Raw genomic sequence first — 25,050 nt, forward strand, 5'->3', positions numbered from 1 at the left:
AAAACAAGGAAATTTGAAGCCATTTAGAACTAGATACTCAATTTTCGAGGTTTCTGTGGCGCTTTTTCGGCTCTCACCCAAAGATTCCATTTAAAAAAAGGTCATGTTCTCACCCAATGGCCGCATATTTTTTACATTTTGCTCTCACCGAATGCCAAAAATCATGCTCTCACCCAATGACCCCATATTTTTTACATTTTGCTCTCACCGAATGCCCCTTAGTGCGAAAGTGCCAGCCCTACACCTATATCCATTTCATATTGAAGTGCCCCCCCGGGCTTGCCCCATCCCTGGTCCCATCAGGACTCAAAGTGTGTGTCGGCTGAACATCCTCATCCTGAAACTGTTCATTATGATGTCATTTTGCGCATGCTCTTTTCCCGAAACATGTAAGGATTTTCCCATCATCCATTGCGAGTCTGCCATTTTCTTTACCCATCCTTCCGATGTACTGACAATCGTCTATGTAGGAATTAATACGATAATACTCAAAGTGGACATGGGAAATTCATTTTCAAGGGATATTTCAATCACGATTAGAACGTTACATAACTAGCATTCTTTACGTTAGGATCTGACACTCGTTGAGGTTATTTGACGGAGTGCAAGGTGCGATCCCGGAAGGAATTTTGATGCCGAACCAAGACCAGACACAGTCATCATGGCATTGTTTTGCGTGTCAACTCTAAAATTATGCGCTGATTAATGGCCAAGTAAAGCAGATCAGATGTCACTACGTTGAAAACCGGTTACTCCTATTGCTGGGAAATATTGTCCACAATGTAACTTAAATCACAATGTTGTACCACACGTACATAATATATGTAATATCCTGAGTGATGGTAAACAACCTTGAATCCCAGGTGTGAGTGTGTGTGGAAAAAGTTGAAGTGTGCCCAACCCTAGGCTATCTTCTTCCTGAAGTAAACACAGGGATAACAACATAAACACCATGGCAGTATCTGAAGCAGAAATTCGTTTACACAAACTGGAAAAACTATACCTTGAAGGTTTTAAAGGCACCAATGGATGTGCTTTAAGTATAGAGTCGTTAATGGACACTTTTGTGGTGCTCTATGATGAATGTTCAGCTTCCACATTGCGCCGTGAAAAATCTGTATCGGATTTTCTTGAAAGGGGTTAGTATCAAGTATGAATGATTAGTTGTCAAATCAAATCACCCATTTTATTTTTGATGTAATTAGTTTTCATTGTACTGTAGTTTATTTGACCACAAATTCAAAGAAAAGCTAGGATAGGCCTGAAATTAACAAATTTCTAACAGAATTGGGGCAACTTTTTAAAAATTTGGTAAGTAAGGTATGTATATGCAATATACGCCACTCATAAGGGATCGAGTTTTCAAGCCTAAGGTGCGCGTTACTCGAGAACCCTAGCTTCGAATTTGCACACGGAAACGCATTCGATGCGAGAGTATACTTTACTATCGTTTTTCGGTTGAACAGCATTGACATAAATTTTTGATTTTTTGCAACGGAGGTTATTTATTCTGTTTTAAATGTTGAAATTTGGATGAAAGTTATTTCCATATGTGTGAACTGTATATACATGTAGTGTATATTTTGAGTAAAATTTGTCTATTTTGAAGAGTCTAAAATATTGTAGTTAGTGCAATTTTAGCAACAATTTTAAATTGATGGGATCGCCCGTCGTGATCCGCTTTGTTTACTTTTGAACATCCATTGCTTTACACGGTGTGATGCTTCAGTGAATCCGACTAGATTTTGAATGCAAGTCTCTAGCCTCGAATGTGAAGCTATCGGTGAGCTAATTTGTGGCTCTACTTCTTGAGCAAGGTACACAAATTTGATCGCACACCTTAATCGCCTGTCTGAGTGCGATTTATAATACACATACGGTACCGGTACATCAATTCTAAACTTCTTATTGAGTGCAATTTATTAGCACACATACAGATAGCCCGCCTTTCTAGAAAGTGCGATTTGTAGCACGCCTATCATTTTTCAAAACACAATCCCTGACTTAAGTTCTGTCTAGCACTACTTTCGGTCTCTGTTGCTATTAGTATACTATCCAGAGAGGTTGCATCAGCACGACGCGCTCGATTGAACGTCTCGCGCTACGCGCTCGCTTAGTCCGTGAGGGCCACAGACTGTGGCTAGTTCTGTCATGCACTATACATATTCTGATTATCTTTAGAGCTATAATAAGGAATAAAGCGCAGCTCATGGGTTGCTCGAGAAGTCTAGCCAAGAATGTGCTCACCAATACCTTCACAATCACATTCTAGGCTAGAGATCATTGCATTCAAAAACTAGTCAGATTCGCTGAAGCATGACACTGTGTTAGTGTGTTAAGCAATGGAAGTTCAGAAGTAAACACAGCCGATCATGACAGGCGATCACATCAAAATGTGATAAACATTGTTGATAAAATTACACTTCAGTAAAATTTTAGACTGTATAAAATTAGGCAAATCTTGCTCAAAAGATACAGTTGACTCATCGAAATAACTTTCATCCAAATTTTGACATTAACAGAAATAACCTCCGGTGCAAAAAATTGCATATCTGTCCGATCGAAAATCGATAGCAACACACTCTAGCATTGAATGCATAACTAATCGTGTGCAAATTTGAAGGTATTTGTAGGGCTCACAGAATTTTTCAAAATGTGATGGATGTTGTACATGTATGTAAGTACCGTAACCACTTGGGCTTATAACCGGGGAGGGGCTAGTACTTGAATTTAAAAATAAGAAAAATCATCCCCATTTGTATATGCCCAGTAATTTTTATCATCTTTGTCAATTTCTTAAAATTCTAAGTGTGGAATGTTAATTATCAACTGATATTTTTTTATATTTGTTCTTAAGGCCAAAAAAAAAGTTGTTTGTTTGTCCTCCACCGCCCGCTCCTCAGATTAAGGCTGACCAATATTTTTTTTTAATATTTTTTTTTTTTTTTTTTTAAATAACTGTAAAATTCAATTTTTTTTTCAGATTTGGAGTATCTCTGGACCTAGCTAGAGCTAAATACTAAGATCTTTCATGGTTGAAAATAAAAAAGCCCCCCAAAAAACCATTTTTGTCTTCAATATCTTGAAAGTTATAACTTGTGTTCATGTCATAGTCTATTATTTTTAGTGACTTCAAAATACATTGGATTTGAAATCATTAGAAGACTATGACATGAACACAAATTATAACTTTAACTGTATATAAGAAACAAAATGGTTTTTTTTTTTTTTTTCCACGAATGATTGTAGCATTTAGCTCTAGGTAGGTCCAGGAATGCGCCAAATCCGAAAAGAAAAAAAAAAAAAAAATCTGCCCGCCCGCACATCCTCTTTCAAAGCTGTGGAGGACAAACAAACAATTATTTTGTTTGGTTTAAATGTAAGAGAAAAGCATTGATTTGATTTAAGAACTTGGCCAAAATTTAGTATTGGGCTTATAGCCGAGTGCAACCTTGTTCCCAGAATGTTTTGAAAAATAGGGGGTGGGCTTATACCTGAAGGTGGGCTTATACCCGGATGGTTACGGTAATTGTAAGCTTTTTTAGACATCTCCTTCCCTCTGTTTGCGCGCTATCTCGTGTGCGTAGCGTGATAATGCATACTCGCGGTGCGTATCACAAATTTAATAAAATCAAAATTATTTTGTATTAAGAATGTAATTTGGTGTGTCTGATGTGCTCTCAGGCCCCACAAAAAATACTAAGGTGGGTGACCGAGCCCTTAAACTTGAACACGGTATCCATTATGTTTTATGCTTTCAGCATTATTCCCATGCCATCACATCTTTTATTCACCTGATCCTCAATCGATACATTGACAATACAATGTAGACACTTCCATCACATCAGCTAGACTGATACGGTAGTCTTTATCACTGTACTGTATAAATCAAGGAAATGCAAGGAAACAGAACAGAATGTGCGGACTGCAAAAAGTGCAATGTATTTCTAACAGGGGGTGTGAGAGTTCAGATTCATCTGAATTCAAACTTAAATTCAGCTCTTTTTCTGCACTTGCTCTGTACAATAGTATTTTTGTCTTGAGCTTTCTAAATTTCTCTCTTGAACTTGAGAAACTTTGTGTGTATTCATTACTATTCAACTACTTAGGTCAGGTGAGTTTTTCATGATCAATGTATTGCAACATGAACTATGTTGCTGAGCACAAAGTAATTTCCCAGTCAGGTGAGAAATGCTGAGAAATAATGTCCTTAGAATTCATTGGCAATTTGGCATCTCTCTGAATTTTGTTTGTAAACTTTCTCTGATGTGTAGTGGCTGAACAATGAACATACTGTAAAGTCCAGGAAATGACAGTCCATGTACAATGTAACAAATTATGTTGACTGCAAGGACAAGGACTCATAGATACACTGCGCACCCTCTACTTACCTCCCACGACCTGATCTATGCACAAAACGAAGTTTGGGACCACAAGAAACCCCTGTACCACAGAAAAGGTTTTGGCACCCCGGGAGAACGGGGATGACAACGCCCAGGTGTTGGTATCGCCAACACTAACGAGATATCGCCCTCACCAATTCGTTTCTTGCGACCAACAAGGGCGTGTTTACTGAAGAGCTCCAATTTCTGTTGAGAAATATCGTAGCAGCGTGAGGCTTATTTCCGAGTAACGGTTACGCAAGTATCAGTTATCACTTGGTGGTATTTTCTGTAACTTTAGCAAGATTTTTTCCCAGTTGTGATGTTTTTTTCTTGCTCGTTTCTTGTCGTCTCTGTGGCCGACGTTAGACCGCCCAAGTAAAATAATCATAGGTTCTCACTCGGCTCCCCCCTGGTAATTCCACAGGGAGGTCGCCGGGATTATTTCTTGGCGATTTCCCCTTCTGTCCCGGCTACTTTGGCTTTCGTAGTCGGTGTTTTGACTCATTTTTCTTCGCACATGCAGTAAGCTTAAAATTCGCGTTTTTTTTGCTTAATAGTGCGGGGGGCATATGTCAAAACTGTTCCCATGCGCACCTTTCAGTAGTAGGGGATCTCGTGTTCACTTTTTTGGATCCCGTGCGCTTTCTCATGTTTTGGGTTCTCTGGCGGTTGAGGAGGGGTCCTCCCTTTGGGGAGTCTGTGGCCCCATTGCAGGCTGGCCCTCTTGCTTATCCCTCTCCTCTTACGCTGGGTTCCTCCCTTCAGTCTCTTCGGAGCGAGAGGGAGTTTACATGTTTTCTTATCATTTCTCCATTGCAGGTAGCTCCAGGAGACCAGGTATGAGAGAGACGGTCTATTTCTCTCTCTCTCTCACTCTGTTGCTGGGTGGCTCGTGCCCTCACGGCTCCCTGAGCGCCACGGGCGTCCGGGTCGATTGCCGTGAGGTGGGTGTACAGCCCGGCACCCCTGAGCAATGGCCTGGCTCTGGCGCCCGAGCGGCCACCTCGACTGCACCTGTTGCGGTCGGGTTGAGTGCCCAGGCGTGGGCGCTACTCAGGCGTCCTCCTGAGCGCCACGGCGTCCGGGTCGAGTGCCGTCTGTGGGTGTGCAGCCCCGGCACCCCTGAGTAATGGCCAGGCTCGCGCCCGAGCGGCCACTCCTCGACTGCACCTGTTGCGGTCGGGTTGAGTGCCCAGGCGTGGCGCTACTCAGGCGTCCTCCCTGAGCGCCACGGGCGTCCGGGTCGAGTGCCGTCTGTGGGTGTGCAGCCCCGGCACCCCTGAGTAATGGCCAGGCTCGCGCCCGAGCGGCCCCTCCTCGACTGCACCTGTTGCGGTCGGGTTGAGTGCCCCGGCGTGGGGCGCTGCTCAGGCGACCTCCCGTGTGCGGTCGACCTCAATGGTTCCATGGCTCGACCGCCGGAAGGCCTCCCGTCCGTCCAGGACGGTAGAGCGACCTCCGGTGGCAGCTACGGTCCACCGGTCAGCCGCCGGATTCCTTACGCTTCGGCTCCTGGCCAGAGCGGTATCGGATCTCTCCTCTGTCCTAGCTGCTCCCCGATGGTTGAGCATTCGAGATCCCAGAGCAGTCAGTGCTCGGCATCTCAGGCTGAGGCCATGTCAACACTCATCTCATCGCTTCCGGACCCGTCGGCGTTATACCGCATGAACCAACTTATTGGTTTGTTAGGCAAAGATCCCGGTCAGGTGCCCTCGGCGGTAACCCGACCAGTGGGTCCAGGTTTGCCCTCAACGGGCCCGGATCCGCAGTCCGATGCGATTAGCATAGATGCTAGCTATGATGAGCTTTCAGGATGGTTCTCAGACAGAAGTAGAGTCTTCTCGGGATTGTTCAACTCCCCCAGGACAGATAGAGAGGGTTCTGATATCCCCGTTGGGGTTCATCGCAACCTTGTCAGTCACTCAGCGTCCTTCTCGGTCTCTCTCGGAGCTTCCCAGCAACCCTACTCGGTCGGTAACCCCTTGCAGAGCCAAGCACCTTGGCCAGACACGTTCATCGTGGCCGACCAACAGGGTCGATCCTACTCTCTCTCTCTCGCGTTTGATCTCAAGCCCCTCGCCGTTTCCTCCGCCGGCGGGTATGACCCGGTCCTTCCTTCCGGCAGGCTCGCAGGCTCAGATCCCACCTCACCCTCGAGCTTAGCTGGCTCGGCGTTCGCTGCAGAAACTCAAGCTTTCTCCTTACATTCGACCGCAGAGCGGTCGGGCCGCTCGGTCCTGAGCGTGGCCCCACTCAGGAGCCAACTCGGTGGGGAGGGGTTCCTCAGCCCGATCCGGCTCCACCTGGACGGTACCAGTGGAGTTATGATCAGTGTCGAGGCTGGGGGATCCTTACTCATTCCCAGCACCGACTCAGGGCTCCGAGGAGGACCAGTTGCGGTAGAGGCTCCTTACGCCTCCGTCTCGGCTCCTTTTCTCGCAGCCGTCCTATCGGATGCTAAGATGCGATTGGGGTTTGAGACGCCCCCGCAACTGGCTTCCGACTTAGGGTATGCGGCAAAGCCAACTAAGCCATAAACCCCAGTCAATGCCCTTCATCCCTTATCACGTGACATCAAAGCACTTACCACGTCCATTACAGGATAAGGGTGAGGTAGACCGCCTCCGTGGCTGGCACGGGCGTTCCCCCACGTTACAGAGGATGTGGCGTTCTTAGAAACCCCCTCTGTCCGGAGGCGGCCTATCACCAGATGGAGCGGGATAAGGGGACCAAGTGTCGCCGGAGAGCTCCCTCCCTCAGGAGTTGAGGGAGCCCCAGGCAGGCTGGACCAAAGGCACCCCACAAGGTGCCTCCCTGGGATAGGGCCGGGATGAGGAGCTACGGTCACTGGCGTCTCTCGCCAGGGGCGGGCTCCGCATTTCCAATGTCCAACAGCTCGCCAGCGCTTATCTAGCACGGAGCTTGCTGGACAAGGAAATGTCTTTGTCTCCTGAGGCGACACTGAGGGCAGTCCATGTGTTGGCAGACCTCAATCATCTCTCGTCAGAGCACTTCACTCGTATCTCGACCCGTTCTGTCTTGGCGCGCCGAGCCTTGGTTGCCCATACGCTCAACTTTTCTGATAAAAGAGAGCTGAGGTCTGTTCCGTTTGGTACCGATCTATTCGGGGGGCCTTGCCCAGGCTGGCCGAGGATGAGCGTACCAAACGGAAGGCGGCTAAGGAGGCCAGCCAACCAAAGGCATCGGCCACATGCACATTAGCGCCCAAGCAGTTTCGGCCCAAAATTCTGACAGCCAACCCGACCTATATCCAGGTGCCTCAACAGCAGCAGCTGGTTGCTCATACCCTCACGGCGGCTCCCTGAGCACTACGGCGTCCGAGTCGAGTGCCGTGAGGTGGGTGTGCAGCCCGGCACCCCCTGAGTAATGGGCTGGCTGGCGCCCGGCGGCCACTCCTCGGCGGCACCTGTTGCGGTCGGGTTGAGTGGCCCGGGCGTAGGCGCTGCTCAGGTGTCCTCCCCGTGTGCGGTCGACCTCAATGGTGCCACGGCTCGACCGTCGGAAGGCCTCCCGTCCGTCCAGGACGGTAGAGCGACCCCGACGGCAGCCATGGTCCACCGGTCAACCGCTTCGGATCCCTTACGCATTTCGGCAAGCAAGGGAAGGCGAGGCAAGAGTGAGGGTGCCGGGCGTGACGAACCATCCGCCTATGGCGGACGTGGTCGGGACGCGGTTCTGACTCCCTTCGGGACCCGACCGTCCACTTCCAGTGGGCGGTCGTCTCCTGGCATTTGCCAGGGCTTGGCGGGGGTGACCTCAGACCGATGGGTCCTAGATACAGTGTCCCTAGGCTACCAGATCGAGTTCACCTTCCGCCCCCTCGGTTCCGGGGGGTTCGAGCCACCCCGTCTCCGCTGGATCCCTTACAAAGGGAGGCCTTGGTGGAGGAGATCGAAGCTCTCCCAACAAAAAGAGCCATCAGACCTCTTCCCAGGGCCTTCCTTTCAGGCCACTACTCCACGTTCTTCCTTACCACAAAGAAATCCGGAGAGTGGTGCCCAATCCTCAACTTGAAGCCCCTGAATGCCTACATCAAGGCCCGCGTTTCCGGATGGAGATGCTGCGAGGCGGTGTTTTCTGTCCTTCAGCCAGGCTGGTGGGGAGTCATCCTAGATCTGAAAGATGTATACCTCCACGTACCAATCTGCGAGTCAGACCAGAAATGGCTTCGCTTCGTGTTCGACGGTACCCCCTTTCAGTTCGGGTCCTCCCTTTGACCTCTCCACGGCCCCGGACATTCACTCGACTGGTCAAGTCGGTGGCAGATTTCTCCGGAGGAAGGGGATCACGATCTTCGTCTACCTAGACGACTGGTTGTTGGTAGCCCCATCTCCGCAGTGTCTGCGCCAGGATGTTACGGGGGGTGTGCAGGCTGGTCGAGTCACTGGGGTTTATCATAAACCACCAGAAGTCTTCTCCCCATTCAAGTCACCTCAGTTCCTGGGGGCGACTATGGACAACGCCAGGGGCCGGGTTTCTCCTATAGGCTCGAGGATCGCCAACGTTCGGCTCTGCTCTCTGCAGATCAGGCAGGCAGCATCGGTCCAGGCTCGGTCGTGGCTTCGCCTTCTAGGGCTGATGGCCAGCCTTATAGATCTGGTTCCAGGCTGTCGGCTACGAACGAGGAAGATACAGGTGTACTTCCTCGGGCGGTATCGAACGTGGCACCATCCTTTGAGCCTCCGAACTCCGGTCCCTCGGCATCTCCTCCCCTGCATTTCCTGGTGGATAGGTCAGCTAAGTGTTCAGGACTCAAGCTCGGAGACACATCAATCTCCTCGAGCTGTGGGCCATTTTCCTCGCCCTCCGCCAGCCTGGCGGCGGATTCAAGGCCTGTTCATCCTGGTCAGATGCGACAGCATGACAGTAACTACATCAACAGGGTGGAAGGCACCAGAAGTCTCAGCCTTTGCAGGGAGACGGTGTCCCTCCTGTGGTGTCAACGGAGGGATATTTCCCTCCGTGCGGAGCACCTGGCCGGGGTAGACAACACCCTGGCCGATTCACTGTCCCGAGGGGAACTTCAGTCCTCCACGCGCTTAGCCCAGAGGGGAGCGTCAGAAGATTGGCATCTTCATCCAACAGTCTGCCGTTCCATCTCCAGATCGCCCGCATGTCGACCTGTTTGCGTCTCATCAGAACCATCAACTTCCGACCTACTTCTCCTGGGGTCAAGACCCCCAGGCGATAGGCAGAGACGCCATGCGGGAGAGCTGGGAGGGCGTATTCGGTTACGCCTTTCCTCCCATTGCTCCGATTCCTCGGGTGCTGGAGAAGGTAGCCCGCACTGCAGGCTGTTTCCTCTTCTAATCGCTCCTCTCTGGCCCAAGCAGTGGTGGTTCCCCCGCCTCCTGGACCTCCTAGTGGGGGAGCCAGTCAGCCTCCCTCGCCGTAGGGATCTTCTGTCCGTTAAGCCACGCCAGCAGGTCAGATGGAAGTGATCAACAACCTCCATCTCACTGTCTGGCGTATCAGGCGGCGGGATTTTCTGAGTCAGCTGCCACGCTCCCGCAAAGGCAAAGGCGACAGGCGACTCGAGAGTCTTACGATTCGCGACTTTGCGGTTCTACAGGAGGGGACCGGTCGAGAAATCGACCCCATTCTGCCCCTGTAGACTAAGACGCGGACTTCCTTACAGAAGTTTTCCACGGCGGTTATATGTCTCAGACCGCCCAAGCGTACAGGACGGTCATAGCCACGGTCCATCACGGCTTTGGGGAGGCATGACCATCTCCTCGGGTCCAGCCCTCTCCGCCCTCATTAAGGGCATATTCGCGGAGAGGCCCAGTCCGCGCCTGGGTCCGGGGTGGGACCTCCCGTGGGTGTTGCGATATCTAGCTGAGATTTTTGAGCCCTTCGAGAATCTCTCGCTGCAGGACCTGACACTAAAGACAGTGTTCTTAGTGGCAGTGGCCTGCGGCCGGCGTTGCTCTGATATTCATGCTCTGTCGATCGACGAGCCCCATCTACGCTTCACCTACGGGGTTGTCTCTATTCTGCCTAGGACCGGATTTTTGGTTAAGAACCAGATCATGTCCTTCTCTACCCCGGTGTTCCTCCCTGATCTGGTCCTGGTCGTGGGGCAGGCGGAGAAACCGTCATGCCCCGTTAGGGCCCTTAGATCGTACCTAAAGCGCACCGAGCAGATCAGGGGAGGGCATCAGGCAGCTTTTTATCACATCGGCCAGGCCATTTAGGCCGGCCACTAAAAGCACCATTTGCCACTGGGTTGCCTCCGTCATCTGTTGCGCCCATCAAAAACATCATGAACGGATGACGGGTCCCCAGACACTGTCACAGTCAGGTGTCACAACACTTCGTTCCCAAGCGGCCTCTTGGGCCTTCCATTCTGGGGCGTCCTTAAGGGAGGTGCTCGGCGCAGCAGGCTGGAAGAGCCCCACCACCTTCCAGTCGACCTACCTTGAGGTCGTCCTCGCAAGTCGTTCAGCTGTAGGTACTTCAGCACTGCTTGCAGGCCGCCAGGGATCGGGTTGAGGACGTTAGGCGAGCCTTGGGTTGGGTGGTTTTTTGTTGTGGTTGAGCGGAGTTGGCACTGCGTGCCCTCCTTACCCTCACGACTTTCTTCCACCTCCTAGCTCTCAGTGGTATTCTGTGCATAGATCAGGTCGTGGGAGGTAAGTAGAGGGTGCGCTGTGTATTCCCCTCTCAGAAGTGAGAGGGACATACCAAGCGCACGATACTTACCTCCCACGACCTGAGCCCTTCCCGCGTTTTATGCGTTCCACCCCTCAAGAAAGTCATACGTTCTCACGTGAGAGTCGCAAGAAAGCGTGTGTTGGTGAGGCGATATCTCGTTAGTGTTGGGCGATACCAACACCTGGGCGTTGTCATCCCGTTCTCCCGGGGTGCCAAAACCTTTTCTGTGGTACAGGGGTTTCTTGTGGTCCCAAACTTCGTTTTGTGCATAGATCAGGTCGTGGGAGGTAAGTATCGTGCGCTTGTGTATGTCCCTCTCACTTCTGAGAGGGGATTATAGAGCTCATTGACGGCTGCTTGCAAGCTTCAAGTTACTTTCCACTGGATATGTACAATGTACATTGTAGCCAGTCTCTTCAAGATGTAGTCTTTAGCAGTTTTGTGAGTCCACTTGTCTCATAGATCACACTTACATTTGCAGATATATGTTTGTGAATCTCAAATCAGTCAAGTGTACATTAATTTGCTACTGCTCAGTGCTTACTTAAATCTGTGTTAAGCTCGCCATACAGACAAGTCCCCATAAATGCTGAATGCATTCGGCCACCTGTCCAAGGGCCAAGGCGGTTGTCAATAAATGGATCCATTACCCACTTAATGATCCATTATATATTCCCTACCACTCAACAGAATGTAAGGAGAGCCAAAACCTGGACAAATCCAAGATGGGAGAGGACGTTTTCTGGATTTTTTCCTGGATGGTAAAAAGAATTGTCTCAAGGTTTGAAACATAATGAGATGGTTAGCACTTTATGGTTTTTAATGGTTCCTAGCTTTTGATTCAAGCCTGTACATCCACCAGAAGCATTGCCCAAAGCCAACATCCTCAGCTATGTTACTTCGGTGTTTGTGCATAATTTATTGGTAGTGCGTGTCCAGGAGTTGATTTACAATTTAATTGCACCGGTACATGTGAAGCAAGTCTACTTTTAAATGCAGTGCACAAAATGGATGTTATGTAACATTGCATTGACTGATGCATTGTGCTATTATTGCCTACCATGTTATTCTGAAATACATGTAAATGACCCAGGGGGCACAACATTTTTTGAAAGGGGCCTTTTTTAAGGAAAATAGCTTGGACAAAATCACAAAATACATTTGTCTGTTTATTAAATACAATATACATGTAGCGCCACCCACATGCACATATTTGATTCAAAGGTTTTTTGCACCGTTGCAAGTCTCCGACTACTCCATCTGGTACATTGTAGGCTATTCCAAATGTGAACTGCAGTCCTGCCAGTAGATATGGATGGGTCTAGAAACTAGTAAAGTACGTGAGAGCTTGACAAGGCATGGAAAAGCTGGAGTGGGTAGCTCTTGCGGCAATGAATGACTTAGGTAGCAGTGCCTTTGGATTTGGTGGGCATAAGCTGGTGTGCATTTTGTAAAGGACCGTCAAAGAACTTGGTTAATGAATTTTCCTCCAGAGAATTGAAAACGGCCGAACTGCTTCTTGTGGCCAAGTTTTGTTGAAATCAGCATTGGGTTCTGGCACTAGTACTACATGTAGTAGCATTCTAAACACACAGGGTTGATAAAATTAGAAGATTCAACAGCTTAACAGTGTATTGCCTCAACAAAACATATAAAAGAAGAAACAATTCAGTGTTACTGCAAGGGCTGCTACATAATAGATTTGTACGCCTACAGTACCAGATCCTGGTACATGTACATTTTGTGACTGCATGAGGAGCAGTCTGAGCAACTTCCAAGTTACATGTATACCCAGGTCCAGGAGTTCATTGTACACATTAGAGTATCACATCAGATGTACATAGTATGGGTCTTCTCATTATCAACCACAAGTAAATGTGGAATGTTAGTTATCAGATGCAAATGATGATTGATGATTTTTTGCTGAGTGGAAGAGATAAGAAGGTCACTAGGTTTGTTAGATTTAAACTGACTTGAACATGAATGTCAAATGTTCATACAAGCCCATTCAGTCAGACCGTGAACATTGATGTCAAATGTTCATACACGCCCATTCAGTCAGACTGTGAACATTGATGTCAAATGTTCATACACGCCTATTCAGTCAGACCGTGAACATTGATGTCAAATGTTCACACAAGCCCATTCAGGCAGATGTGAACATGGATGTCAAATGTTCATACACGCCCATTCAGTCAGACCGTGAACATTGATGTCAAATGTTCATACACGCCCATTCAGTCAGACTGTGAACATGGATGTCAAATGTTCATACACGCCCATTCAGTCAGACTGTGAACATGGATGTCTGTGAACACTGTGAACATGGATGTCAAATGTTCATAGACGCCCATTCAGTCAGACTGTGAACATGGATGTCAAATGTTCATACACGCCCATTCAGTCAGACTATGAACATGGGTGTCAAATGTTCATACAAGCCCATTCAGTCAGACTGTGAACATGGATGTCAAATGTTCATAGACGCCCATTCAGTCAGACTGTGAACATGGATGTCAAATGTTCATACAAGCCCATCCAGTCAGACTGTGAACATGGATGTCAAATGTTCATACACGCCCATTCAGTCAGACTGTGAACATGGATGTCAAATGTTCATACACGCCCATTCAGTCAGACTGTGAACATGGGTGTCAAATGTTCATACATGCCCATTCAGTCAGACTGTGAACATGGATGTCAAATGTTCATACAAGCCCATTCAGTCCAATGTGAACATGGATGTCAAATGTTCATACAAGCCCATTCAGCCAGACTGTGAACATGGATGTCAAATGTTCATACACGCCCATTCAGTCAGACTGTGAACATGGATGTCAAATGTTCATACAAGCCTATTCAGTCAGACTGTGAACATGGATGTCAAATGTTCATACAAGCCCATTCAGTCAGACCGTGAACATTGATGTCAAATGTTCATATGGATGTTAAATGTTCATACAAGCCCATTCAGTCAGACCGTGAACATTGATATCAAATATTAATGTTCATACACGCCCATTCAGTCAGACTGTGAACATGGATGTCAAATGTTCATACAAGCCTATTCAGTCAGACTGTGAACATGGATGTCAAATGTTCATACACGCCCAATCAGTCAGATGTGAACATGGATGTCAAATGTTCATACAAGCCCATTCAATCAGACTGTGAACATGGATGTCAAATGTTCATACACGCCCATTCAGGCAGACTGTGAACATGGATGTCAAATGTTCATAAAAGCCCATTCAGTCAGACTGTGAACATGGATGTCAAATGTTCATAGACGCCCATTCAGTCAGACTGTGAACATGGATGTCAAATGTTCATACAAGCCCATTCAATCAGACTGTGAACATGGATGTCAAATGTTCATACACGCCCATTCAGGCAGACTGTGAACATGGATGTCAAATGTTCATAAAAGCCCATTCAGTCAGATGTGAACATGGATGTCAAATGTTCATACAAGCCCATTCAGTCAGACTGTGAACATGGATGTCAAATGTTCATACACGCCCATTCAGTCAGACTGTGAACATGGATGTCAAATGTTCATAGACGCCCATTCAGTCAAGACTGTGAACATGGATGTCAAATGTTCATACACGCCCATTCAGTCAGACTGTGAACATGGATGTCAAATGTTCATAGACGCCCATTCAGTCAGACTGTGAACATTGATGTCAAATGTTCATACACGCCCAATCAGTCAGATGTGAACATGGATGTCAAATGTTCATACAAGCCCATTCAATCAGACTGTGAACATGGATGTCAAATGTTCATACACGCCCATTCAGGCAGACTGTGAACATGGATGTCAAATGTTCATAGACGCCTATTCAGTCAGACTGTGAACATGGATGTCAAATGTTCACACACGCCCATTCAGTCAGACTGTGAACATGGATGTCAAATGTTCATACAAGCCCATTCAGTCAGATGTGAACATGGATGTCAAATGTTCATACAAGCCCATCCAGTCAGACTGTGAACATGGATGTCAAATGTTCATACAAGCCCATTCAGTCAGACTGTGAACATGGATGTCAAATGTTCATACAAGCCCATTCAGTCAGACTGTGAACATGGATGTCAAATGTTCATACACGCCCATTCAGTCAGACTGTGAACATGGATGTCAAATGTTCATATATGCCCATTCAGTCAGACTGTGAACATGGATGTCAAATGTTCATATATGCCCATTCAGTCAGACTGTGAACATGGATGCCAAATGTTCATACAAGCCCATTCAGTCAGACTGTGAACATGGATGTCAAATGTTCATATATGCCCATTCAGTCAGACTGTGAACATGGATGCCAAATGTTCATACAAGCCCATTCAATCCAATGTGAACATGGATGTCAAATGTTCATACAAGCCCATTCAGCCAGACTGTGAACATTGATGTAAAATGTTCATACAAGCCTATTCAGTCAGACTGTGAACATGGATGTCAAATGTTCATATATGCCCATTCAGTCAGACTGTGAACATGGATGTCAAATGTTCATACAAGCCCATTCAGTCAGACTGTGAACATTGATGTCAAATGTTCATACAAGCCCATTCAGTCAGACTGTGAACATGGATGTCAAATGTTCATATATGCCCATTCAGTCAGACTGTGAACATGGATGTCAAATGTTCATACAAGCCCATTCAGTCAGACTGAACATTGATGTCAAATGTTCATACACGCCCATTCAGTCAGACTGTGAACATGGATGTCAAATGTTCATACAAGCCTATTCAGTCAGACTGTGAACATGGATGTCAAATGTTCATACACGCCCATTCAGTCAGACTGTGAACATGGATGTCAAATGTTCATACAAGCCCATTCAGTCAGACTGAATGTATGGATGTCAAATGTTCATACAAGCCCATTCAGTCAGACTGTGAACATTGATGTCAAATGTTCATACACGCCCATTCAGTCAGACTGTGAACATGGATGTCAAATGTTCATACAAGCCTATTCAGTCAGACTGTGAACATGGATGTCAAATGTTCATACACGCCCATTCAGTCAGACTGTGAACATGGATGTCAAATGTTCATACACGCCCATTCAGTCAGACTGTGAACATGGATGTCAAATGTTCATACACGCCCATTCAGTCAGACTGTGAACATGGATGTCAAATGTTCATACATTCAGTCAGACTGTGAACATGGATGTCAAATGTTCATACACACCCATTCAGTCCGATGTGAACATGGATGTCAAATGTTCATACACGCCCATTCAGTCAGACTGTGAACATGGATGTCAAATGTTCATACAAGCCCATTCAGTCAGACCGTGAACATGGATGTCAAATGTTCATACAAGCCCATTCAGGCAGATGTGAACATTGATGTAAAATGTTCATACACGCCCATTCAGTCAGACTGTGAACATGGATGTCAAATGTTCATACACGCCCATTCAGTCAGACTGTGAACATGGATGTCAAATGTTCATAAAAGCCCATTCAGTCAGATGTGAACATGGATGTCAAATGTTCATACAAGCCCATTCAGTCCAATGTGAACATGGATGTCAAATGTTCATACAAGCCTATTCAGTCAGACTGTGAACATGGATGTCAAATGTTCATACAAGCCTATTCAGTCAGACTGTGAACATGGATGTCAAATGTTCACACACGCCCATTCAGTCAGACTGTGAACATGGATGTCAAATGTTCATACACGCCCATTCAGTCAGACTGTGAACATTGATGTCAAATGTTCATACACGCCCATTCAGTTAGATTGTGAACATGGATGTCAAATGTTCATACATGCCCATTCAGTCGGATGCAAGGGCTTCTAAGGCAGCCAGCCATGTAGGGAGTGTTTTACACACCCAAATTTGTAAATACACACCCAGTTTTTGACCACATGGCCTATACTTTGTACATATATCTTAAATTTACACACCCAGTGTTTTGAATTTACACACTCAACCCTTCAAATCCTGTTCAGATGTGAACATTGATGTCAAATGTTCATACAAGCCCATTCAGTTAGACTGTGAACACAATCCTTGAAACACTTTTTGTTTTATATTAGGGGGGGGGGGGGCAGGTTTCTGAAAAACAAAATTGCCCCATGTAATATAACTTTTAGGGGCTACATGTACATGTACTTTTGGGGATTTCGGAGGCTAAATACTGGTACCCATATTTTGAGCCACAAGCCTCATAATAGTTTCCTTTCAGGGCCTACTTTCTATTAAAATTTGCACCATTGATTTAATTTTTGAGGAATATTTTTGGGAGTCTTTAGGGTATCCCTGTTCCATGTGAATATTTATTTGCCCTAGCTCGGGCCAAAAGTATGTAATTTGAATTTGAAAAGATTGTATGTGTCCACTGGCCCACATGGTATAAAAAATGTACATGCTTCTTAAGTCTTTCATTATTTTTTCCCCAGACATGAACGCAAACCAATAATTAATACATAAAGAAGTCATTCACATTGGGAGGTAAACGAATGAATTCCATTACCGCTATTTGTAGACATAATTTTCATCTGTCAGTATTTGCTTCTTGATATTTCTCATATCTGAAATTTGCCTTGTTCAATAAAGCATGAGGGAGTCAAGTGATGACGGCTAAATAGTTTTTGCTACAAACTGTTTATGAATGTCATTCAAGCGGTGATTCATGTGCTTGCCAGTTGTTTTGTGAATATGATGAGTCTATCTACCAGCAGAGCCCTTATGCACTGAGGATGCATATGTGTCTGCCCTGTATGTATTATAGCGATGATGTCAATGGGTGTGAATGATTAATGTAGAAATGTCATATTTTAAGTTGTAATGAGACCATGTGAGGTATTAAAGAGTTGCAGACTGATTTAGGTAATATGTTAGGCCTAATTGGAGTGTCCTGATAATTGGATCATAAAGTGATCACCATGATGCATGTACATGTACGTACATGTACATGTAGCTTTATCTTGAATTTTAAGTGGGGTCATGATATTTTAGGGTGATTTCCAGTTGTCCAAATGTGTCATAAAATGTGAATGTTTTCTTTTGAGAATTTTATCGATACCCCTTGCAACGGTATGCTTCTCATAAGCCATTCAAATTTTGTTATTTTTCGCTGTACAATGTATTAAACTGACCGACCTTAAAAAATCTACTGACCCATTATTAAATTCCAATTTCAGGAACAGTTATCCTCCAAACAAATTTCATTTCATTCAAATACAATAATACCGGTAGTTGCATACAAGATGCTGCTTTACATGTACCATATTCATTACAATAAGCGCCCAGGGCGCTTAATGAAGTCATTTTGGGTGGGCGCTTATTTTTTACCTGGTTTACCTAATATTTTTACGTATGCTATTAAAGGGTCCCGAGACGTTCTAGTAGCTTTTCTGATGCAGAAAATGTATTGAAAGTTTAAACAGGATGCGTAGTCCTCCAGCTATTTCACTGTATTGACATCCATCTGTTACTTAAACATTAATGATACCCTTTAGCAAATTGAAAATATCCTGGGTGGGCGCTTATTGGGGCATGGGCGCTTATTGGAACGAATACGGTATGTACATGTACATTGTACATGTAGATATGATATTGTGATATTTATAAATTGTGTCATATTTCAAATGAAATGAAGAAAAGTCTGTAAATTATCTGAAAATAATGGCTTAGCGGGAGTACCTACGCCTACCAAGACCTACTCCTTATCCCCCACTGCACCACAATCAATCACAGACAAATAAATACACACATTCTTATCACATATCTGTACCTTTTTTTCTACAGCTAAACCGTATGCCAGTCAAATCAAGCAGCTGCGTCTACACAAAGAAGATTTTGAAACCTTAAAAGTTATCGGTCGAGGAGCATTTGGAGAGGTAAAGTGTGGCTTTTATGTCATGTAGATTTTGAATATTGCATGTGTACACATTATAATACATACAATATGAATGAAGGTTTTGTTATGAGAGGAGCAGAGGAGAATATTGCAATGTTAATTTTATTTGGTTGTATCTCACTGATATCTGCTCATAACAGTTTGTAGTATTAGATATTGTGTTAAAAATGTAAAAAAAAAAAAAAAAAAAACCCCACCCTCTAAACTATATTAGCATCCTTTTGAAGCATGGCAGTTCAAATCAACTGAATATTCATTCTTCACTTCCATTAAGAAAGGATTTTCAGTGTCACATTGGTTGAATTGGTAGGGGTACTTGTGCATCAATTCCTTCCATATAATTATTAGTTAGATATTGTTCTCATTTAGTGGATACTCAAAATATATCCTAAGCAAGTATTTCTTTCGTCTGAAAAACATTACCTCCTCTCTCTTTCTTGCCACAGGCAAGTATTATGGAAGCCTACATCACACTGACCCTTCTAGATACTGTCAATTTAACTTGTAACCCTTACCCTTATAGGTACACCTATTTGAAGCTAATGAAGAGTGTTCTTTTCCCCCTTATTGGATAATGTTTTTAAAGCATACCTCATTGTAATCTGGTACCCCGGGATAAAATGGGAAATGATTAACATTTAATAGTTTATGTACTGATGCTATTTGGACCAACATGTGTGGGGTATACATGTATAACCTCTGCCATCAACATTTGTACATGTTGGCATGTAAAAACAACATCAAATGTCCATGTTGGCATGCACATTCAAATTGTCACAGTGACAAGTGACAAAGGAAACAGTTTTTATTCATTTGTTTGAAATGAGCCTGATGCAAAATTTAACAATATAATTATATAAGTTTTTTTTTATAAGTTCATTCAACCAATTTTAAAATTTATTTACCCTAACTTCCACCATGCTTTTTGGCTATGGGAAAGGAAAGAATAAAGAGAGAAGATGAACAAATAATTTGTTTGCTCCTTCAGAATTTGAACCCAGACCCCCCCCCCCCCCACTTGCCAATGCCAACTACTCCTAAGCCACAAGGTAGCCACGGGTCTTAAGCTGCCCGGCCAACGAAAGCATGCCTATATGACTTAGTGTGATTGTATCATCCACTTACCTGGGATGCACCCATGCGCAGTGGCTTTGTGCTGTTGGATTAACCCTAACACCCATAAATACCACGATTGAAACCACTGCGCATTCATGAATCCCAGGGTCTGCGATGATGCAATCACCCGTGCTATGCTCATGAAATCGCTGCCCGGGGTTACGTCATAACCTGTGTGGCTACCGTTCGGTGATCTTGTGTTTGGCATGCAGGGGGTCTAAGGTTCAAATCCCGGGGGTGCCAAGTGACTTCTTTGTTCATCTTCTCTCCTTTTTTGTTTCTTCCTTAACTTCCGATAGGAAAAAGCAGGGTTGGGTGTTAGAGTTATGGTGTAAATGGTGCCTGCTAAACCAAATTGTACCATACATGACATTCTTGGATGCATGACATCCCTTGACAGCTGTTGTGGCCTAATAACAACACTCTGGTTTAAGTTTGTCAGTACATGAAGTTTAAAATTGAATTATTAAAGATTTGGCATCATTAGGAGTTACTTGAAGTCACCCAGAACCCATCAGCATGAGTATCTTTTAACTTTGACAAACAATTAACCCAGAACATAGTCTGATTGAACTACTCAACTCTCATACATTTATTTCACAAAGAGAAAATTTGATTTGAAATGTACATCATTTGTAGCTCTTGAAAACCTAGGAAATAAACTTTGCATGGAAGTTGTCATGCCAGTGTAGAAAATTACATGCATTTCATAATAAGTACATGGGTGAGTTGAAAAAATAGATTAAACTTGAGAGTTTAAGATTAAACTTCAGAGTTTAAGAGTGTCAAGTTCACATAGGCCAAATAAGAAATAAACATGTTTCACATCCCCTCCCGCTTCCTTTTGGGACGTTTCTTCAACTTTCAAGTTTTCAAAAAATATGTCTAGGAAGTTGATGCTTTCTATGGACTTCCTAATATACAACAAACACTTTTGGAGGGTTTTGTGTTCATTTGAGAGGACCTACCTCTCAGAACAATAAAATAAAAAAGGCCTCCTTTTTCCAGGCGTTATTTGTGAGCAGTTCTAAATATGGGTATTTACAACGATTTACGCAATAAAAATAGAAAATAAAAAGCCCCTTTTCCTCCTTTTTTTTTTGAAAACCTGGATGTGAAACATGTTTTTTATTTTACTTAGCCTTAATATTAAGGGATCTAGAATGAGCGTTTATTGCGTTTCGACAGTATTTTTTGTGGGACATGAGAGCACCTCAGACCTATCCAATTGCATTCTGAATACGAAGCATGTCTTTCTGATATCAAATAATTTTCATTTTTTGAAAATCACAATATAATACAAATTTTATGACAAATTATAAAAATTTGATATTTTTCAAATTTTTGATATATAACAGTCCTCAAGTAAATTATTTTAATCTAATGATATATTCTTAAAGTGTATGTAGCTGGGAGGAAAAGCCGACGGTCAATTGAAAATTTTGACATTTCATATTGAAGATATGGATTTTTTTCCCAAAAAGACCTAATTTTTTTTTTTGTTTTTTGAAAAAAAATCCATATCTTCAATACGAAAGGTCAAAATTTTCAATTGATCGTCGTCTTTTCATCCCACCTACATACTCTTTAAGTATAAATCATCAGATTTATAAAGTTTACTTGAGTACTGTTAAATATCAAAAATATCAATTTTAATGATTTGCCATAAAATGTGTATTAAATTGCTAATTTCAAAAATCTAAATTATTTGATATCAGAAAGACATTTTCCGTATTCAGAATGCAATTCGATATGTCTGATGTGCTCTAATGTCCCAAAATAAATACTGTCCAAACGTTCATACCCCAGCCCTTCAGATGAATTTCAAATTTAAAAAAAAATCAAATCTTTAAATTAAGTCTAGGTATATGTTTCCATTTAGGCCTATGATGTACTATGCCCATCATGTAGGTCATAAAGAGACTTGTACATGTTTTCTCTTACACACTTTACAGTTTTCAGGTTTTTATGGGAGACAAATGTTTTCATGATTGTGGATAATATGCATGACTGGTACAGACAAGAGTACATGTTCCAAGTTCACATTGTAGTCAAATACTGAAATTGCATACACAGCCATCCATCTGGTTTCCCAGTATAATATCATGTATCAGAAAGACAACCGGATGAACCCGAATGTTGTCAACAGGGATGATGATGATGATGATTCACTGGGATGCTGTGAGATAGAGGAGCCCTCCGTTGGTGTAACCTATTTCCTCATCTTTGTGATTCAGTGGAGCCACGTGCTGGTGCTATCCCTACACCACCACAGTAGAGCTGCCATTCTGCAGTATGACCACAGGAAATGGAATGCTGGCAGTAGGCAGCGATATTCCACAATATTCTTGTCTATGATAGATCTGTTGACCACAGTGATCAGATATTCAATTAAATATAGAGTGAAATGAATAATCCCTGTGTATGCGGTGACTAACTGCACTTGGTCTGGCTGTGTTAGCTCAGTAGGTAGAGAAAGGCCTTCACAGGTTTCCGATTCCTTTTGTGCGAGTCCTATCTGCTATGATCCGGGCTATATGTATAAGTAAAATACATGACACCTAGTGACAAATCATGTAGGCTGGAAGGAGGGACACCTCAAGTGGGAAATGTGTCAAGTTTTTGATTTACATGTTATTGATGTGATTGTTTTAATTGTATGTTTGTTGTGTGCATTAGTAGGATGTGTGTCTGTTTAAATACATGTACATTGCCCTATGTAGTATATAGTTTGCAGGGGGGATTTATAGCTGTGTGGTATCTTTGGGGGGTGTATTTGTGTATGTATTTAGTCACTTACAAGTTGCATGTACATTGAAGGGTCAGAAGCAAAACCCGAAATACCTGTTTTTCTCAATTATAGATATGGTACATGTAGGCAAATATAACTGGTCAATAAAGAAAAATTATGAGAAAATATGTGCTATATTTTATTGTAGTTTCAAATTTTTTTAAAGTAGGGTGTCAATTTAAAGCTAGCTTCACAGGGCACATGTTGGACTTACAATGTAGTATGTCGTTTATTGGCTTTTGCATTTGAACTCTTGTACAATATACACATACATGTAGTAAATATTGACTTTCTCAATTTTATTCCAAAAATGACATGTGCATATAACTTGATTTGAAAGTTCCTTTTATACACATGGTGTATGCATGTTTTCCATGAGATCCTATTTCTACTACATTGTACAATGTGTATGCACCATTCCTAGACTTTAGTTTTGATCACAGCTGGAAAGTCTGATGCCTGCTCTGTTTTCTAAACCTGACATTTGGACAACCAGCTACATTGTCATTTTCCCATTGTCACCATAACAATTATTTACAGCAGATTGTATGCATGTCACAATGTCATTGAAAATAGGAACATGTTTTGCAGTGAGCATGATATTATTTGTTAAAAACTAAACAAAACAAACACAGAAAATGTGTGAATGGTACAGGGGTGTGGGTGTTGTTGTCCTCAAATGAGGACACAATATCTATGCATTGTACATTGTACATACATGTACTGTAGGGGGGAGGTGTGCCTGTGAACTTGTGTTTATTATTTGTATCCATACTATCCATGATTGAATGTGTTTACATGTGTGTAGGGGTGTGCATGAATATGTGCCTGTTTGTTTGTGGTTTAGGAATGTGTGTTATTTGAAAGAGTTAGTTCCGGAATTGCCTGTGCTTAAATTAATCTGATGACTCTTCTCTCATTATACAAGTTTGTATCATCATCGTTATGAAATTGGCTGCATTAGCTGCAGCTGCTGCCATGCTTACAAGTGCTGCCATTTTACACAGTAATATTGTAACAATTTTTAATTCATTTTCATCACAATGTACATGTACCTGTAAATGTACATTTGTCTTTGACACAGCCTGGTAGCCAGTGTTTTCATGGATATATGTTTTAGCACTCAAGTAATAATTATAATTATCCTACAGAACAATAAACAGCATAAATTTTCCACCCACACAAGTTCACAGTGCACTGATTTGCAAAACAAACCACAGAGAACTAAGGTATACTCTTGATTCATTTGCTTCTGATTGTTGAAAACAAAATTAATTTACATTCAAAATTTGTAAACTCCTTTGAACTCAAAAATTTATTTAAGAATGCTCCTCAATTTTTAAAGTCATTCCTGAAGCATTTAAATAAAACGAAACTCATCCATTAAATTAATCCTGTACATGCCACATCATTGCGATGCTGGAATAGAATGTACTATTTGTTTATATTGTGCAGTGACTGAAACATTAGATGGTGTAAGCTAAGTCAATGCTGGGTGTGGAGCTTTAATGCCTACATATTTTACACATGTGTATCAAGTGCTTGTGGGTGGTGTACTCTATAGCCTACACATTTTGTATACCAAATATCATAAAACAAATATTTTGAAAATTAAACTTTTTGAAAGTTTTGGGGATTAAAGTGCATGTAGTCTTGTCCTGTTTTGTTTTATAATATAGCTCAATTCCTAATCCTCAAGTTGGACCTAAAGTCTGGCAATAAATGTCAAATTTTGAATTTGGTCAATTTTTGGAACTACATTGGATAATAAGGGCCAAAAACATGCAAATTTAGATGTTTTTGTATGCTGTGAAAATTAAGTCTGAAGACTTTATAAAGACTAATAAAATATTTCAGTCTAGATTTGCAAGGTGCTTCTTATTCTCCTTTACATTGTATATTATTTAAAAATAAAAGCAAGAGTGAAATTAACAGTGAAAGGCTTGTAAATATTATTTGGTGACAGTTATTCATCTCATCTCATCTGGTATTACACAATGAATATACATTATAGGCAGCAAGACATCTCTGGGTGATGTATCATGCTGTGTGTAAACCCCTGAATGATGCTTGCTTGGCTCTTTTTCTCCCAAAAATGATGATAGAATATAGACTTAGTATTGAGATATTAGTTGACAAAAACAAGAAAATATTTTTGAATTCCGAAAAGAAGTTGCTG

General features: G+C 43.4%; 1 protein-coding gene across 1 annotated transcript in view; it reads left to right on the forward strand.

The window, feature by feature from the left end:
* Positions 1 to 416: 416 nt before the first annotated feature.
* The window catches only part of LOC140152605 (serine/threonine-protein kinase MRCK alpha-like), a 73,038-nt gene continuing 48,404 nt past the window's right edge, over positions 417 to 25,050 (forward strand). Inside the window, 2 exon segments of the mRNA XM_072175018.1 lie at positions 417 to 1,139; positions 18,853 to 18,944. Coding sequence (XP_072031119.1) covers positions 953 to 1,139; positions 18,853 to 18,944 — 279 coding nt within the window. The 5' untranslated portion in view covers positions 417 to 952.

The sequence above is a fragment of the Amphiura filiformis genome, chromosome 5, assembly GCF_039555335.1.
Source record: "Amphiura filiformis chromosome 5, Afil_fr2py, whole genome shotgun sequence".
In the NCBI taxonomy this organism is placed as follows: domain Eukaryota; kingdom Metazoa; phylum Echinodermata; class Ophiuroidea; order Amphilepidida; family Amphiuridae; genus Amphiura; species Amphiura filiformis.